A 16,092-nucleotide genomic window follows, 5' to 3' on the forward strand; every position below is an offset into this window, starting at 1 on the left:
CCGATCACATGAATACTATTTCTCGTTTCTAACTTTGGATGATCTGATCGGCCTTCTAGGATGCCAACTGGCTGTTTCAGCGTACTAACGTTTCCGAGCTGACTGGTCTCCCCCCTGCTTCGATTTTGTGTGCCATGCAGGAGGTAGGATCGCATGAATAATTCTCGGTTCTTGCTAAGCCCTTATTGGGCAGACTATAGTGGCTGAACATGACTCGTGGGCACAATTGATAGGCATAGACAGCGCTTTTGACAGCTATTAATCATAAAACCGGGTGTCAATAAGCCATGGCCTATGCGTGCAACACTACCCAGATGGCCAGTATTCAATTAGGGATGGTTGTCGCGGACCCCGGAGCCCTTGGAGCCGAGTCTGGGTTTTCTCAGCGGCTATCGAAAGTCTCCTCGTGGGTGGAGATATTAGCTTTGACCACTCGCATGTCTAAACAGACTTTGCGACTGACCCCTACAAGATGCACGAAGCGCACCACTTAGGTCCTGGTTTGTGGATACACTCCTTGCAAGATCTCGAAAGTACCGTCAATACAATAAGATGCGCATCCACTATTGCGGCATCAAGTCTTGTGCGAGGTTGGAAAGGGAGAGAGGGCGTTGAACTTCAGAAGACATGCCCGTCAGCTAGGTCGGTTATGTTATGGTAAAAAAAGTAGTGGGTGTTCAATTTTGTCTAACTAGAGGTATGGCAACAACACAAGGGTTGGTTTGGAGCTACCAACCCTAGTCACACCTTATGTAAATACTCACAGTAAACAGCAATGATGATCTAGTGTACATGCACCTCGTAACACTGGACACATTATAGTAAAGATGTTCAACGGTGGTTGAGCGAAGGCAGTTGGCCTGAACGGCGCCCATCAATACCACTAAATGTCAGCAATTGGAGAAGAGGGCAGTAGTGGCAATCTGATGATCGGGGAGCTTGTAACTTAACCATGTCCCCACCCTCACAATACCATTGCTCCGTACTGAAATAAATGATCCCTGCCAATGCGAGTGCGTGTGCTCATGCGAGGGTGATTGCCTCGGGGAGCGCGAGATGGTGCATTGATCATGTCGGCCGTGTTGTCAAGATACAGATTATGTTGTCCAGGATCATCATCAGTGCCAGCTCCACCGATGGAAGATCCTCTCCCAAACCGATGTTGATGACATCGTAAAGAGTCATGTGGCGGTGCTCAACCATGGGACTTTAACCCAGGCTCATAATAATACCTTATTCAGGAAGGATTGCTCTGTTTGAGTTTGGACACATGAAATACTCTGGTTCAGTCGTTGGACTGGCGCGACTGGACAGTGGCCTTGAGTGTCCAGGCGACAGAGCTGAGTTCACAGGTAAAGTACCTAGGTATCCAGACAATGTTTCTAGACCGTATTTCAGGCATCAATGTCAGGAGACACTGCATATCACCCCTCTTCTGGTCTGGGGGCATTTTTCAGCATAGACCATCTTGTTCATGTGTCCACTTGGTGGCCTTGGCTATCTGGACAATCTTGCCAAATTCTGACTACTGATAGCCTATGGGAAGTCTGCAAGCCTATGATTCGTGTCGAACTGTTGAGAGTCGAGCCAAATCCGAACGGATTGAACCCTGGTTGCTTTGTACAGGCCACGTAACTCCCGACTTCTCAAAAATGGCACAACCATACATGTGGCCCTCCACGTGGGGTTTAACCATGCAGGACAGGATTTAGCGGGTCCCGGCCTTTTAAAAGTCATGACTGTCCGAGTGAGACGCATGAACGAGCTCTAAGTGGTAGGGAGTATAATAATGAAGGAAACTTGTATGGTCATGATTTTGAGATGGGCGCTATTATTCATCTAGTCAGCCCCCGTGGCCCCTTGAAGACAATGAGGAACGGTGGCATTCTTCACGCTAAGTAGTATCCTACAGGTCCGCAGATCAGATCAATCATGGGCCTCAACAGGAGTACTCCGTATATTTATATGTAATACTAGCTTGACCAACTTTGCGAACACTTTCCAAGGCCCACTGCGATGATTTCACACTCTCTGTACTGTATGCGTAACCTATGTGCCTTCCCTGCAAGGCGCCAGTGCGGCGCTATTTGACGATATGAAGAGCAATAGCGAAGCTGGTAATGGGGACATTGTCAAAGCAATTGCACGGTCCATCACTCGTTATGCGACAGCGCGAAAGGATGCCAAAAGTTGCGAGTTGGATTCTCTTAAGCGAGAAAGTTGGTGGGCATCTCGACAAAAGGCCCCAATTCGTGCAGAATGAATTAACACTAAGTAGTCGGGCCCGATCGCGACTGGCAAGCCTGCTTATCAAGGAGGCGTGTCGATCATCAGGCCCCATTTGGGGCCGAGAGACGCCCTCGGCCTTCCCAGACCCTACCTCCGTAGGTTTAGGTTGATACGGACAACCTTTGGCGCTCTTCCAGGTCCATGGCCAGGGGTCGAAACGCCATGCATATGCGTACGCACGCTCGAGCAGATCCACTTGGCCCCAGAGACCAGAGCTGGTACCTCGAACGATGGATTTTTTGAGGAGTTGAATTGGTCATTGATTTGGGCTTCTAGCCTTTGTTGTTGTTGCTTTGGGCAGTGGAGCTGGGACCTCACTAGGCCTGAAGTCATTTTCGGAAGCGAACACGAGTCATGGTGCCATGCAAAGACATGCTACCTCTTGTTTGGTTTGTGCACAAGACTTCTCTGTGAAGCCTTTGGCGGCCCGTCATGCTGAGGATGTAGCCATTCGGCGATTCAAGCCCCACTCAGGATGTCGTCGTCGATTCTTCCAAAATTTGAATCACCCACACTTGCAGCACTCTTTACAAGCTTGTTTGTATTCAGACTGTCATGATTCTCCTGTTATTCTTTCTGTCAACATCACTACTTTATTTGACGAAGGGATATTTAGAGAGGCCATGTCCCATACCGAGGTTTAGGTAGGGAAGTGGCGTCTCACATCTTTGTCTAATTACACTAAGTAGCATCAATTGGCAATGGTCGATTCGTTGCCTGTCAAAGAGGAACCCGAGACGAGGAATATTTTCCTCGGCAATGTGCGCGCCCAAAGCTCGATTAATGTCTGACGGTGGAAACGGATATGGCAATTGATGCTAGCCTAGAGGAGAGACCAGACCAGAACATGCATCGATGAAATAACCGCAACAACCAAAAAAACAGCAGTTTGACAGACAAGGGAAGGGAATCTACGCTTTGCCTGAACAAGAGAACACAAAAGTAAAGTAGACGATAGCGGCTGGCTATAGGCTAAGGAATATGCTGGAGGCATGGATTGATTGTAGAAGATCAAAATCGAAGATGTTTCATATCGTAGAAGGGAAGCTACTTTTTATGACGCCTACCCTGTGCTTCGAAAATGAGGCAACGCTTGCAGTATTCCCAAATAATGACAAGATCAACAGGCTAGATAGCCTTCAATTATTACATGCTCCAAGATTGAACCACCTAGAGAGCAATTCATGGATCACCAATGGCTAAAAGGGCTGATTTGTCTAGCCCGGGCACGCCATCGTAGGCCTTAACACGTGCTACGATAGATATCAAAAGATGCGATAGACAGTCACACAGTCGGACAATCCCAGGAAGTCCAGGAAGGATCGCCATGCATACATCAGTTAGATTGTAGAATTACCAGCGATGCTATCTCGTCCCACGTGATAATTCGTCTCTCAACTTAACGGAAAATATTTCCGCCGAGGTTCAGCAACCAACCACAAACATCACTTCATCCACTCATCTTTTCCATCTTCTCTAATTTTCCTCTCGTGGACAGAAAAGGCTTCATATTTCTCTCGGTGCTGTGGTGTGCCTACATTTGATTGCGTGCGTCAAGCGCTGAAAATTACGGTGCTTTGAACGTTCAAACAGGGCGGCCTCGATGTATTCGCCACCCACGACATTACACCATCCCAACCAACAACCTCTTGGTGAATCAGTGGTGCCAGAGCTGGTCATCTCAAGCTTGCGATTATAGGTTCTGTGTTTGCAACGACGAACTTGGCCCGCGACTCCAGCTTCCCTCGAGCATCTTCTGGGCCCCAGATTTGAAGATATGCGTGGCCCAAGCATATCATTTCTTTGGTGGCTTCTGTTCGGAGCTGGGCCCTCCAATGCCGAGTACTGTCTCAGTCTGGACGGCGGCCAATGTCCCCGGCCAAGGTAGGGGCCTCAATATTCGTTGGATTGATTGTCGATTCCAATCAGTATCGCTGTGCCCATCCACCATCACTCCATCGTGAGTGCTTGTGGGCCCAGGCGTTCCGTGAAAGTGTTGTCCAGGATCTCCTGACCCTCGCCTATCTATAATGGGATGGGCAAGCGAGTCATACCTCGCCTCCACATTGTGTTCGTCCATAAGCAGAGGGTCTGTTGTACCGCCATCCATCACCATGTGATAAGATTGGCCATATCCCATCAGCATCGGTATTTCCTCAGATCCACCTACCCCTTGTGCTATACCGTGACCGAGGTGCAACTGTCTTTCTTCGATCACTTGATTGTGTACCGGCCTATGATGTCGCGGAAGCAATTCCGACGCCTCTTCTGTTGGAACACCTGCACCAGAATTCATGTCTTCGGATACGCTACTTGGTCCGCGGTAAGTTCTCCCTAATGATAACCTAACACCATCCGTCTGAGAATCAGCGTTGACACCAAGTTCTTCGGCCATTTTCGCCGAGGGAGGTGTCAATCCCAGCCCACGCAGTATCGCATCTGTCGAGACCGACCCGCTACTTTCATCTGGTATCGTTCCAGGAAACCCACGATTTTGTCGACATGCCCAGTACAGCGTTTGGACAGCCTGATCCATGACTTCACGCGTACTCCAATACCTGGTGCCATATCTGGTTAGCCTCTCCTTCCGAGTACGGCGTTGTCTGAACGCCATGAGGCCATGAGAAGGTACCCACCAGTCTCGAGCTTCTCTTCTGCGGCGGACGCTATATTCGCAGATGCTCTCACTCACTGCACAGGCCGAACACGGATTGTTACCATCGCACTATGTCTAAGTCAGATCTCTCCTCTCAATTTGCAATGGGTGACCTGGCAGCCATTGCAACACTGGAATCTCCGACTCACTTTGGATTTCTTCACTTTGCACCGATCGCACGCACGACCTGTACGTATTCGGGATTTTCCCTGATCAGTATGATCGTTGGGTTGCAGCGACTTGCTAGGCTTCTTTCCAGATGTGGTTGGCATCTTCGACTGGATATTCCAACGGCCGAAAAGTAGGAATGTCCTGGAAAGGCCGACCTCGACACGGCTGTTCCCGTCTTTTACGTATTGTTGACAGACTGACCAGCTCTGCATCACTATACGACTGAAAAGGAGAGAATGGGTTTGAGGGGAAGTAGTTTCATTACCAACGGAAGGACAGAAGTCTGTCCATGCCAAAATCCAACGCACCGAGATCGTAAGTAACCAGCAACACGGGTTTTGGTTAGGCGCCCGCTGTGTCAAAACAACAGATGCACGGGGTGTGTGCAGTCAAAAATCTAGGGCACCAAGGTAAACCCAACAAGACCAGTTAAAATGCTCAAGCCACGATGTGGGCGTGGAGACTCGCGTCGTTGTGTACAAGAGAAGAAACAAACCGAACAACTTCGGCAACTCGATCGATGCGTAAAGATGCTTCTTGGCGTTCGCTGGCTATCTCAGTCGTCCAAATCGCTTGATTAGTACAGAGATGTGCACCAGGATTCCAACTCTACGAGAACTTTACCAGATTGGACGAACAGTAGGTGGATCGTCCAATGTATCGCGTTTGCGTCACAGGACGGTCGTAATGTAGGTTGCTATGAGTCCGGTTTTGCTTTACTTAACTCTCTCAAAGAGGCTAACAGAGCAGTCTAGCGGGAGACAAAACGGACGACCCTCGAACAAACTTGGACTGTACAGGGATTTCTTCTTCTAGATTACAGCCAAAGTCTCTCCATTCAAAACCCTGTAGAAGGACTGTATCCTTGTCCAGCATTCAGGTCGATTCGCCGGCTCAAGTTGGGCTTCCCATATTGCAAGGCTTAGAATGCCACCGTTCTTGCTAATGGCCGGCAGCATCAGCTCGCCTAGAATTGGCGGTCTACGGAGACTCCAGCAACTTTGTATTGGACCGAGAAAAAGCATTGGACAGGAGGTACAATTCCGATGTAAAAACTTGCATGTTTTTGGCTGTCAAGAGTTGGCCATGACTTTCATACCTTTCTGTCCAGTCGAGGTGGTCGCCACCACCGTACTGTCATGACAGATTCATCAATCGACAACAAAGCCCTAATACTCCTTGGAAATTTGATCCGGTCCATGATCTGTGGGTCATGGAGAACTCTTCCCCTCACCCCATCCCTGTTGACTCCAAAGTCTTTGAGTCGCTCTATCTGAAGCACTTGAAGCTGAGCTCGATGTACTCAGTCTACAAATTTGGATTGATCTTGTCCATGCTCTGAGCTCATTTTTCATCTAATCACCATGAACCTTGGGTTCTCATTCGATCTCACCTTCAACATGGGGAATATTACATATGGGTTTTACAAAAGGGACACTAGATTCGACTTGGTAAGGCGAAATACTGATACCGGACGAAACTTCCGCGTACATGTGGATTCTTCAAATTCATCAAACCAGAGCCAATTTGCCATGGTCAACTGTGCCCAGTCATTGGCTAGTGACAAACATGGCGTTTGAAGTCCTCTAAATGTGGATCGATAACAGTTGGCCTTCGCATCTTGGATGGAATCCATTCAGCTGCGATAGATGTTGTCCGATGATGAGGCCGCGGAAGTACCCAGTCCTGCTCCCCACCCCCCCGGACATGATACCCTCTCCTACCTGCTGTTCGCTCTTGTTTTTCTCGACACCAGGTTGTCCATCACCTTGCGATTCGAAAGACGAGCCCTCTCCTCTTTCAAATGCTCCTATATCAGTCACCAATAGCCCACGTGCCTCGATCAGGTGGGATTTCAACAACACCCTGATCAAGCTATGCTACAAATCGCTCACATGACCTGAACGCCCAGGCCTCTATTCGCAAATTAATGCAATGACACGGATCATCACGGCCCTCCTCCCCATGAAGCCCGCGAAATAACCTGTCAGATGCAGGAGTATGACCAACAGGTCCATCTGAGGAGTTTCCAGGAAACGACAAGCAGCCCAAGTGATTGCGCAAAGAGAACCATCGCGCGATCCCCCTTTTGATCTCGTACGAGGTAAATCTTGAACACCGAGCCACAATCATCAAGATTGGAGTGAAGAACCTGAATCTAGGTAAGCCTTGCAATATTGAATCAACTCGGACAACAAGCTGCAGTGGCATCTCGTGACAATCACTGTTTTTCAAAGTTTCAATAAAGTCCCGATCGCGTCGCAGGAACAAGTCGGAACTTCCTAGAATGTTTCGGTTCTATCTTGCGCAAGGCTTAACTGAAGAGAAGGCGAAGAGGGAACTAGTCAAGGAACAAACAAACATTTCAACATACCCGAAGATCTTACCCTCGACTCCTCCTGCAGAAACACCACTGGATGAAAAACCGTGGCCTTCAAAAAAAAAAGAGAGAGGGGATGAAGAGGAAAAGAAGAAAAATCCAGCTGTTGAAAATATCATCTTGTGTACCTAGGTACTCGCCCATCCACCCGTGTACACGAGGGAGGAGGATCCCTGAGCATATCAGACTGATGATTCCTCTTTTGGTCAGCCATAGGTCCTTTATGGGCGTTATTGCTATCGTTCATTGGCGAGAGCCCCTCGGATATGATCATGATGCATGAGCTCCTGAATAGTGACGGGGACCTCAAGCATGCGAGGTGGATGTGAGAAGGAGGCAATACGAGTGAATTCACAGATATGATAATGGTTTGTGCATGATGTATCTTTGGTTTCTGTCGCTCTCGACATGTCTTGCTTTTATACTGCAATCTGTCGGTTGATCATCCATCCATTCTCGAATGCTTCTTGAATACAATAGAAAACAGTTCTTATATCAGACATCATTTGCCCGAAACCCTATGACTTGGAATAGATATCATGAATCCCACATCTTCTCACCCAACTCGAGCAACACTTCCTGTTGTCTTTTGCGAGCCTTGAGCCCTTCCTCACGGTCTTCGCCTCGAAGCCTAGCGCTGAAACAGAGCTCTACCAACGTTCGTAGCTCGTCGTATGTGTAGTTCACTGGCTTGCCTTGAGCCTTTGTATCCTGAACATACTGTAATATTGAGTCGGCCCCACCCAGGAAAAGATCAAAATACTGCGAGGAGGATGTCAACACACTAGAGTCAGGATCCTGTGTGCGGTCGTTTTCTTTCGACTGTCCAGAATTCGTCACAATACCAAGGCCAGCAGATTCATCGGTGGCCGCATTGTCAGTAATCTTGTCGGAGATACTCTCCTGCTTTAACTTGGTACTGGCAAGTATGGCCCGCAGGTTCTGTTGGATGACAGTGGCATCTATCCTGATTCGCTCTGCACCGTTTGTGTTCATGACTCCAATCATATCTGCCCCAATAACGAGGAATCGATCAATCAACTTGGCAAGACCAAAGAGAATGAAGTGTTGCTCCTTGATACCCAGGTGTGCAGCAATGTCGGAGTCAAAAGTGATGAGGTTATTGTTGAGTTCAAGGACTAGAGGTGAGGCGGAGCTGGGAGGAGACGCCAGAACGTATGGGTAAAGACCCGAATCAATCGCAGGTAGTAGAGACGAGTCGCGGTTGTCGGCAGATGGTGAAGTTGGGCTTGTGACGTCTGGGCCTCGGAGCGTTCGTGTCAGTTGATTCATGACGCCACATCGGACATCGATATGCAGAGTCAACAAGGTTGTTTGAGCAAGGGTGCGAATCGAGGCAATCGTGTTGTCAAAGGGAATAGCTGTCTCGGAGGTGAGTGGAAGGAATACGCGAGCGAGAGCGCCAGGAAGGGATGAGCCCTTGTTTGGAGAACGCAAGCTTGTAACCAGTGTCCATCTTCGTGGATTTCTGGTCTGGGATGATGTGCGAGTATGACCGGAAGAAGAGGTCGCTTCAACGTGGCGGAGTTGACTCAGAGCAGAAGCAAGCCATTGCATGCTGTTGTATAGAAGGGATAGTTGGTGGACGGTCTTGGAGTCGGAGATGATATCATACGATGACAAGGGGGTCTGTTTTGAAGCCGACAGTAGCGCTTGAACCTCTCGAGCAACGGTGTCAGGAAGCAGTGGACCTTGGCCAAACGACTGATCGAGAATCTCTACTGCGGCCTCGCGAACCTCACCAGACTCAGCCCAGGATGCGGCCGCTTTCAAAGAGAGGGTGGTCACATTCGAGTTTCCGTTTGCTGAGGAAACGCGGCTGACCAGGGACTTGTAGTAACCATAGCACTTGTCGTAATATGTGACAATTTGACTGATAATCAACTGGGTAAAGATCTGATCCTGAGGTACGGTACTCAACAAGGCGGAAAAGCTTCGGACAAGTCCTAGGAAAGCGACAGTACCCTTGAAAATGGGATGTGGAGAGTGTTTTGACCATTGAATATCTTGTGAAAATGCGTCGAGATCGATCATACACTGCGCGCACAATTCTGTAACAGCTTCCTCCAGCTGTGGGTGGAAAACATTGATGAGGAAATCATCAAGAAAAGAAGTCAGTGTACTCATGGGAATGTTGGAAGTTGGAGGGACAACATCTTTGAGTCGCTGTAGGAAGGTGAGAGATGGGGTGAGGAGGACAGTAATGTTGAAGACTCCAGGTTCGACCAGGAGTTTATGTCCAGCCGCAGAACTGTCTTGCCCGTGGCGATCAGATAGGAGATCGGTGCCGTTTCTGGCACGAGATTTGCTGACCAGCCCTGGGACAGAGCTCTTGAGGATGTCGTTCAGTTCATCCTCTTGAAGTTTCATGGCGTCCGACTTTTGATCCATTTCGGAAATTCTAAACATCTTCTTGCCCTTGTCTCTCTGTGAGCGGGAGAAGATGTCGGTGCTGCTTGTCGTGGTCATGGTAGTGCGGAGGGTCATGTCACCATTGGTGGCAAGATAATCATGTAGCAAGGATCGCATTTCCATCTGATAGAGTTTCCACAGCTCCTTGAAACCTGCAGTGTACTTTTCAGGCTTGGACATTTTCTCTCTAAGCACAATTCCGGCAATGACTTCGTGCAGGACTCGGTGGCTCTCTGCCATTGCTTCGAACTTGGAGTAGATTGTCCATAAGAAATCGGAGAGAACTTGGTTTCTGCTTTCATCGACCTGTAGGGAAATGACCTTTTTGTTTCCTTTGTTGAGCTGGCCTCGTAGGTGAGATGGATATTTGGCGTCGATGTCGTGATTGGTTTTTTCCACCACTTTGTAAAGTTCCATGGGCATCCGCTGTTCGATCCTTGATACAGCCTCGCCGAGTTGGCCAAGCTTGTGAATAGATTCCAAGATCATGTGAATGTAGTAGAAGGTATCGGCTTCGGGGTTTTTGGAAGCGTCTTCAAGCATTGGGGCGGTGGTGTCGGCACTGGTCAGATAGTGATTGAATGGGCGATCCCAGGCATTGACACCTACACCCAAGAGGTTGTCTCTCGGATCTCTGTCGTCGCCATTGGCCTTTTTCCCTTTCCACCTGTCTTTGCAATATGGGCTTCGCAGGTACAGATGGTCGTGCAATTCCTCGACGAGAATGTCCAACAAAGTGCTTTCTTGATTGGTGAAGTAACTCCTCAGGTCGGTGATCGCACCGATGCCGTCGAGCTCACTCTTGGTCACACCTTTCAGGCTTTCCATCAAGAGATCCACCGCTCCAAGGAACTTCTTCTCACTGATCTTTTCTTCGAGCTTCGAGGGGATCATCTTCAGAGCCTCGATATTGGATAACATGACCAGCATATCGTCAAGCTCTCCGCTCTGTTCAGCGAGAGTTCTCAGCTCTGGGCGTGTTGTCAACATGCCGCCTTTGACGTTCATCATGCCGGTCTTTAATTGCCTGACTCGACTTTGGCTCTCCCTGATGGCGTTCTGAATTTTGTGGTATGTTCCCACGGCACTGTTGAAGTCTGTATAGTGCTCATTGACGACTGTCTTCAAGCTCCTCTGCAGGTCGACATGGGTGTCTGCAAAGTCGCCTTCTCGGTCGGCCAAGCCTAGTGAGCTGGGATCCATGAGTTTGAGAGCAATCTTTACCGGGACGCAGTCGTCCCCTTCCATGTCCTTCCAATCGGTCTGTATATGGCGCAAGATCTGGTCCATGCTTTTGGGAGGACGACGAGGGGAATAGAGACGGTTGATGTTTTCCGGGGCTGGTGGAGGGTATTTTTGGGCGCCGGTACCGTTGATCGAAGACTGCTGGTTTAGACTTGAGATGGATGATTTCGAAGGTGCGGATGGGGGCGGAGGCATGGCTGATCGAGGATCTCGAGGATCTCTGCTCTGGGGCTCATTGTATGACCTGTCTCTTTCCCGAGTTGGAGGTCGTTGTTGTCGGCGGTCAGTTTCTTGTGAGCCTCTGTTTGCGCCATAGTCGTAGTCATTTCGTTGAGGAGCGGCATTGTCGGCAAAGCGAGGTCGAGCGAGTCCCCCATATCCTCCGCTTGCACTACCACCACCAGACCCATTTCGCCCTGAAGGCAGCGAGCCCGGTCCTGGTGATTCCCGGTCGCGCTGTTCGTAGGGATTTGCCTTGGCTCTCCGGTCTTGTGAGCCAACACTGTTGATGGAGGCGGAGGAAGCGTTTGCTTGAGAAGAAAGGTATGAATCGTCGTAGCGGCCGCTGGGGACCGTGTTTGAGGTGTTGGTAGCGACGTAGGGATTTGTGGTGCTCGAGGCGTTGGAGGAAGCGTAAGGGTTCGCGTTGTTGGACGTTGAGGTTGCGTAGGGGTTTGCGTTGGATGTCGAGGTACCGTAGGGATTTGGGTTATTTGATGTCGAGGTTGCGTATGGATTCGCGTTGTTGGATCGCGAGCCGCCGTAGCCGTTGACAGCGTAAGGGTTGTTTGAACTCATCGCGAAGTCATGAAGAAGGTGCTACCGACGCGAGAAGCATGCTAGATGTGCACGGAAAAGAATACGTACGCCGTCCAGCGGTTGTAGGGATGTTGCATGCTTGACGTGCGCATGAGGGTGACACGGGAGAGGATGATTGTGAGTTGGGGGGTTGAATCTGGAGTTGGAGATGTCAAACACCCAACACCGTGACTTTAATTAGACAAGTTGACAAGGTATAGTATTAGGGGATGGTTAGGCTAAAAGCACAGAGAGTGCACTCATCTCAGAAGTCCATTAGGCCATGTCCCCCCCTCGCCTCTACCTACCTCCTACTCTATGTTAGCTATATTCCCCCAGTTTGATCCTGCCTTTTCTCCTCGTGGCTTGCTCGTATCCAAATCCTATGTTATGCCTCCTCTCACCAAAAAGAAATTTCTAATCACCAAATTAAAACCTCATTATCATATTCAAAAAGAAAAGAACACAAAAACAACATGTCCCGCTCGGGAATTGAACCCGAGGCTATTGCTAAGCTTACAATTACTCGAACTGAAATGGAAGGCAATAATGTTACCACTACACCAACGGGACTTTTGATTGGAATTTGGACAGTAAAACATATGAATAGAGCATTATTTGGGGGGAGAATAAAGTGGATATTTAACTGATGCCTGGTATATGGGCGGTGGAGACAGCAAAACACATCGGAGCCGGGGAAAATGAGATCTGAATTTCAGTGACCAAGTGTGTTCGATACAAGTCATGACACAAGTCACTACAAAAATGATATGAGGTTGACTTTCTGCCTTGAATTGCTTTAGAAGATTATAAATGATATGAGATTAATTTTCTGCTTTGGATTGCTTTAGAAGATTTCGCGATACGTGCAGGTTTGAGCAGTTCGCACATTATCATGCAAGCCTTCCTCGTGATGGTCACTTTTGATTTCCAGTCTAATTATCAAGGTCAGTAACGGAATGGCCCTTGGGTCCTGGATCAAACATGACGACTCACAGTCTGGCCAGAGTTTCCTGTCTGTTTCGGTGCCCCTTGGTTCGCTCCAGGCTGTGGTGCCGGCTTGAATTTCTCCGCTTCTCTTTTTCTGATGTATTCATTCTCCAGTGCTTTCTCACGCTCGTTGAACTTGGGTACATTCATGGTTGTTGTGGCTGATGCTATCAGATTGAACTAGTACGGAGTTGCAGTAGTATGTATGCTCTATAATGATGAAGATTCGAGCTTCAAATGAGTATGTAGAGACCTATATGTATCTCTTGTGGCAGCCTGGGTTGGGTGGCGTTGACAAACCTGCTTTGAAAGGTGGGATCGTCACTGTCCCAGTTGGGGTTACCACGTGTCCACCTATGACCATCCAGCCATCTCTACTCGAATCTTGTATCCAATGGTGTCACGGACGAAGACAGTCCTGTAAATAAATTTGCACGAGGATGCGCAACTATTCTTCAGGTCTTCTAAATCTAGGCAGTTGATGTTGGTATCTTGTGCGCTGTTATACGTCAGGGAGACGATGACCAACTCTCATCAGATAGGGGCCGTTTCTCGCTTCAACCACTTGGTTGTTCTGTCATCCTTTGTGAAAAAGCTATTCGTCTTCTCCCAAATCTCCTGGTGATAGTCGTTCAGCCATTGAATCTCATCCTTATCCAACAACGATGGATCAATCAGCTTTCGACACATGGGCACCAGGGTGACGTGTTCGAAGCCAATCCACGGCTTGTCGCCAAACTTGTGGTTGGTCTTTGCTTCCCGGGCCATGATCATGTTTTCAATTCGAATGCCGAAGTTGCCATCTTCATAGTACCCTGGTTCATCCGAAATGACATTGCCAATGCTCAGGGAGACCTCCGAGTATGCTGCGCGCGTTCCGATGCCGATTGGTCCTTCGTGCACATTCAGGAAAGAGCCAACTCCATGCCCAGTTCCATGTCGATAATCCAAGCCCTCCCTCCACAGATGCTGTCGAGCAAAGGCGTCAATGGCAAAGCCGGTAGTACCTTTGGGAAATACAACTCGATCGAGACCGATGACACCCTTCAACACCAAGGTGTATGCTTTGATCTCCATCTCCGTAGGATTGGTGAAATGAAGTGTCCGGGTGGTGTCAGTCGTGCCGTCGAGGTATTGGGCACCTGAGTCGCAAAGATAGACCGCCTTGGGATCGACTAGAGAACAGTTGCCACGCTCAGGGGAGTAATGAATGACAGCAGCATTGGCACCAGTGGAAGAAATAGTTGGGAATGAGAGGCCTTTGAAGTGTTGGCCTCGAGACCGAATTTCCTCCAGCTTGTCAGCCGCTTGAACCTCGTCAATCCATGAACCTTTGACGACGAGTTCTTCTTCCAGCCAGGCGAAGAATTCGATCAGAGCCGCACCGTCTCGAATATGACACTGTCGCATGCCCTCCAATTCGGTTTGGTTCTTGATGGCTTTGGCATCGGCGATGGGACTTCGAGATTCCTCGACTTTGTCTTCGCCACCCAAACCGAGACTCAGAGCCCACGACGATTTATTAGATAGGAGGAGCTTGGGAGGATGGGATTTGGAGAGCTCTAGATCTGCCTCAGTAGCTGCTGCTTCAGCAATGCCCGTGAGATCGGAGAATAAGGCGTCATAGGGCTTGATCTGAACCACGCTGCTCAGGTGTTCTTCGACATCTGTTGAGATCTTGGATGAATCAACATAGAGGGTGGCGGAGGTTGGGGTGACGGCGGCGTAGGAGAAGAAGACAGGGTTATAGGGGATGTCGTTTCCACGAAGGTTGAAGAGCCATGCCACTTCATCCAGCATCGAGACCACCATACCAACGGCCTTTTTCTTTTGCAACTCTTTCCGCAACTCGTCCAGCTTGTCCAGGTAGGATTTTCCGGCATACCTGTCGGAGAGAACCATGACCTGCTCGGCTGGCCGCGCTGGTCTTTCGGACCATATGGCATCGACCAGGTTCTGTGAAACTCCCACCAAAGTTGCGTGTGATTTCTTCTTTAGAGTTTCACTCAGTTTCCGAGCATCAGAAGCAGTGATGACAGTGGGGTCGACACCAACCACCTTGCCTCCCTCGGCCTGCTCTGTAGTCCTAGGTTCAGCTCAGTCATTAGACTCTGGGCAACATGTGACGAGCCTTACCATTCCTGCCATGTGGGCACATCTTCAAGACCTTGTTTCAATAAGGACCAGTTGTGGTCGAGCTGCTTCGCCGCTTGGTTGAAATACCGCCCATCGGTAGCCAAAGCAGCCTTGTCGAGAGTGATGACTGCCGTTCCAGCCGAGCCACTGAAGCCACAAATGTATTCTCTTCTTGCATCGCAGGGGGCGATGTACTCTGATTGATGGCTGTCCTCTGAAGGAACAATGTACACATCTAGCTCGTGCTTTCGCATCAGGTCCCGCAACTGCGACAGGCGCTTTGAGGTGTCGACGGTCTCCATTTCGAGGCTTTGAAGGGAGCAGGAGGATGAGAAGGATCGAACCGAGGGGAGGTGCGAAGGGTAGCCAACAGCGATCGAGACTGGGGTCGACGGCCGTCGGAACAAGGATCGCAGTCGAACCAGTGAGCGGCGCATCGACGTGGAACCGAGGCTGCCAAATAATTCAAAGAATGGGCGGTATCTATAGATGAACAAGAGTCGATTGTTGGAATAAACCAAATGATAGTGTGATTGGTGGATGAGATGATGTAGGAGTCAAAGTCACCAATCGTGGTTGTCATTGTCACTCACTCACTGGAGGAATACCATCAAGGAAGAATTGGGGTATCTGCCAAGCGGGGCGGGGGCAGGCACCTCGCCTCGAGGGAAAAGGTCACAGAGCAGGCCATATATACATGCAGCACATAAAATGCAATTCTCTCGGTCTTTAATAGTTTGAGGTTCTAATTGCTTCCTGCATCCGCCAAAATGATATCAAAAAAGGAACATGGTCTGGTCTCAAGAGTCAAGGTAGTTTATTGGCAGGAGCAAAGATGCCTTTATTAGTCGTAGACTCTCAGGCTCTTTCCCTCAGTAATCCAGACAAAGCGCCTTACTGAGTTCCTTCTGATAAAGTCCGCAGAACCAAATGATTAAAACATGCCAAGCACAAGGCTGCACATGAGAATCAGGCACGTAAGGTAGGCACTGCA

At 49.2% G+C, this 16,092-nt stretch overlaps 3 protein-coding genes and 1 non-coding gene across 4 annotated transcripts; all 4 read right to left on the bottom strand.

Annotated features, from left to right (window-relative positions):
* Positions 1-7,794: 7,794 nt before the first annotated feature.
* Positions 7,795-12,120, bottom strand: PV10_05692 (uncharacterized protein). Its single transcript, XM_016370397.1, has one exon. It carries the CDS (start codon positions 11,970-11,972, stop codon positions 8,034-8,036), a length of 3,939 nt encoding a protein of 1,312 aa, XP_016222690.1. The 5' UTR covers positions 11,973-12,120; the 3' UTR covers positions 7,795-8,033.
* A 329-nt stretch (positions 12,121-12,449) lies between these two features.
* PV10_05693 lies at positions 12,450-12,545 on the bottom strand. Its single transcript has one exon. It is a non-coding gene; the product is annotated as a tRNA-Gly (tRNA).
* A 328-nt stretch (positions 12,546-12,873) lies between these two features.
* Positions 12,874-13,256, bottom strand: PV10_05694 (uncharacterized protein). Its single transcript, XM_016370398.1, has 2 exons — positions 12,969-13,256; positions 12,874-12,907 (listed from the first exon to the last, which is right to left on the bottom strand). The coding sequence occupies exons 1-2, from the start codon at positions 13,110-13,112 to the stop codon at positions 12,890-12,892; spliced, it is 162 nt and encodes a 53-aa protein (XP_016222691.1). The 5' UTR covers positions 13,113-13,256; the 3' UTR covers positions 12,874-12,889.
* Positions 13,257-13,290: 34 nt separating this feature from the next.
* Positions 13,291-15,663, bottom strand: PV10_05695 (uncharacterized protein). Its single transcript, XM_016370399.1, has 2 exons — positions 15,099-15,663; positions 13,291-15,048 (listed from the first exon to the last, which is right to left on the bottom strand). Exons 1-2 carry the CDS (start codon positions 15,533-15,535, stop codon positions 13,497-13,499), a joined length of 1,989 nt encoding a protein of 662 aa, XP_016222692.1. The 5' UTR covers positions 15,536-15,663; the 3' UTR covers positions 13,291-13,496.
* Positions 15,664-16,092: the final 429 nt, after the last annotated feature.

The sequence above is a fragment of the Exophiala mesophila genome, assembly GCF_000836275.1.
Source record: "Exophiala mesophila strain CBS 40295 unplaced genomic scaffold supercont1.4, whole genome shotgun sequence".
Lineage (NCBI taxonomy): Eukaryota > Fungi > Ascomycota > Eurotiomycetes > Chaetothyriales > Herpotrichiellaceae > Exophiala > Exophiala mesophila.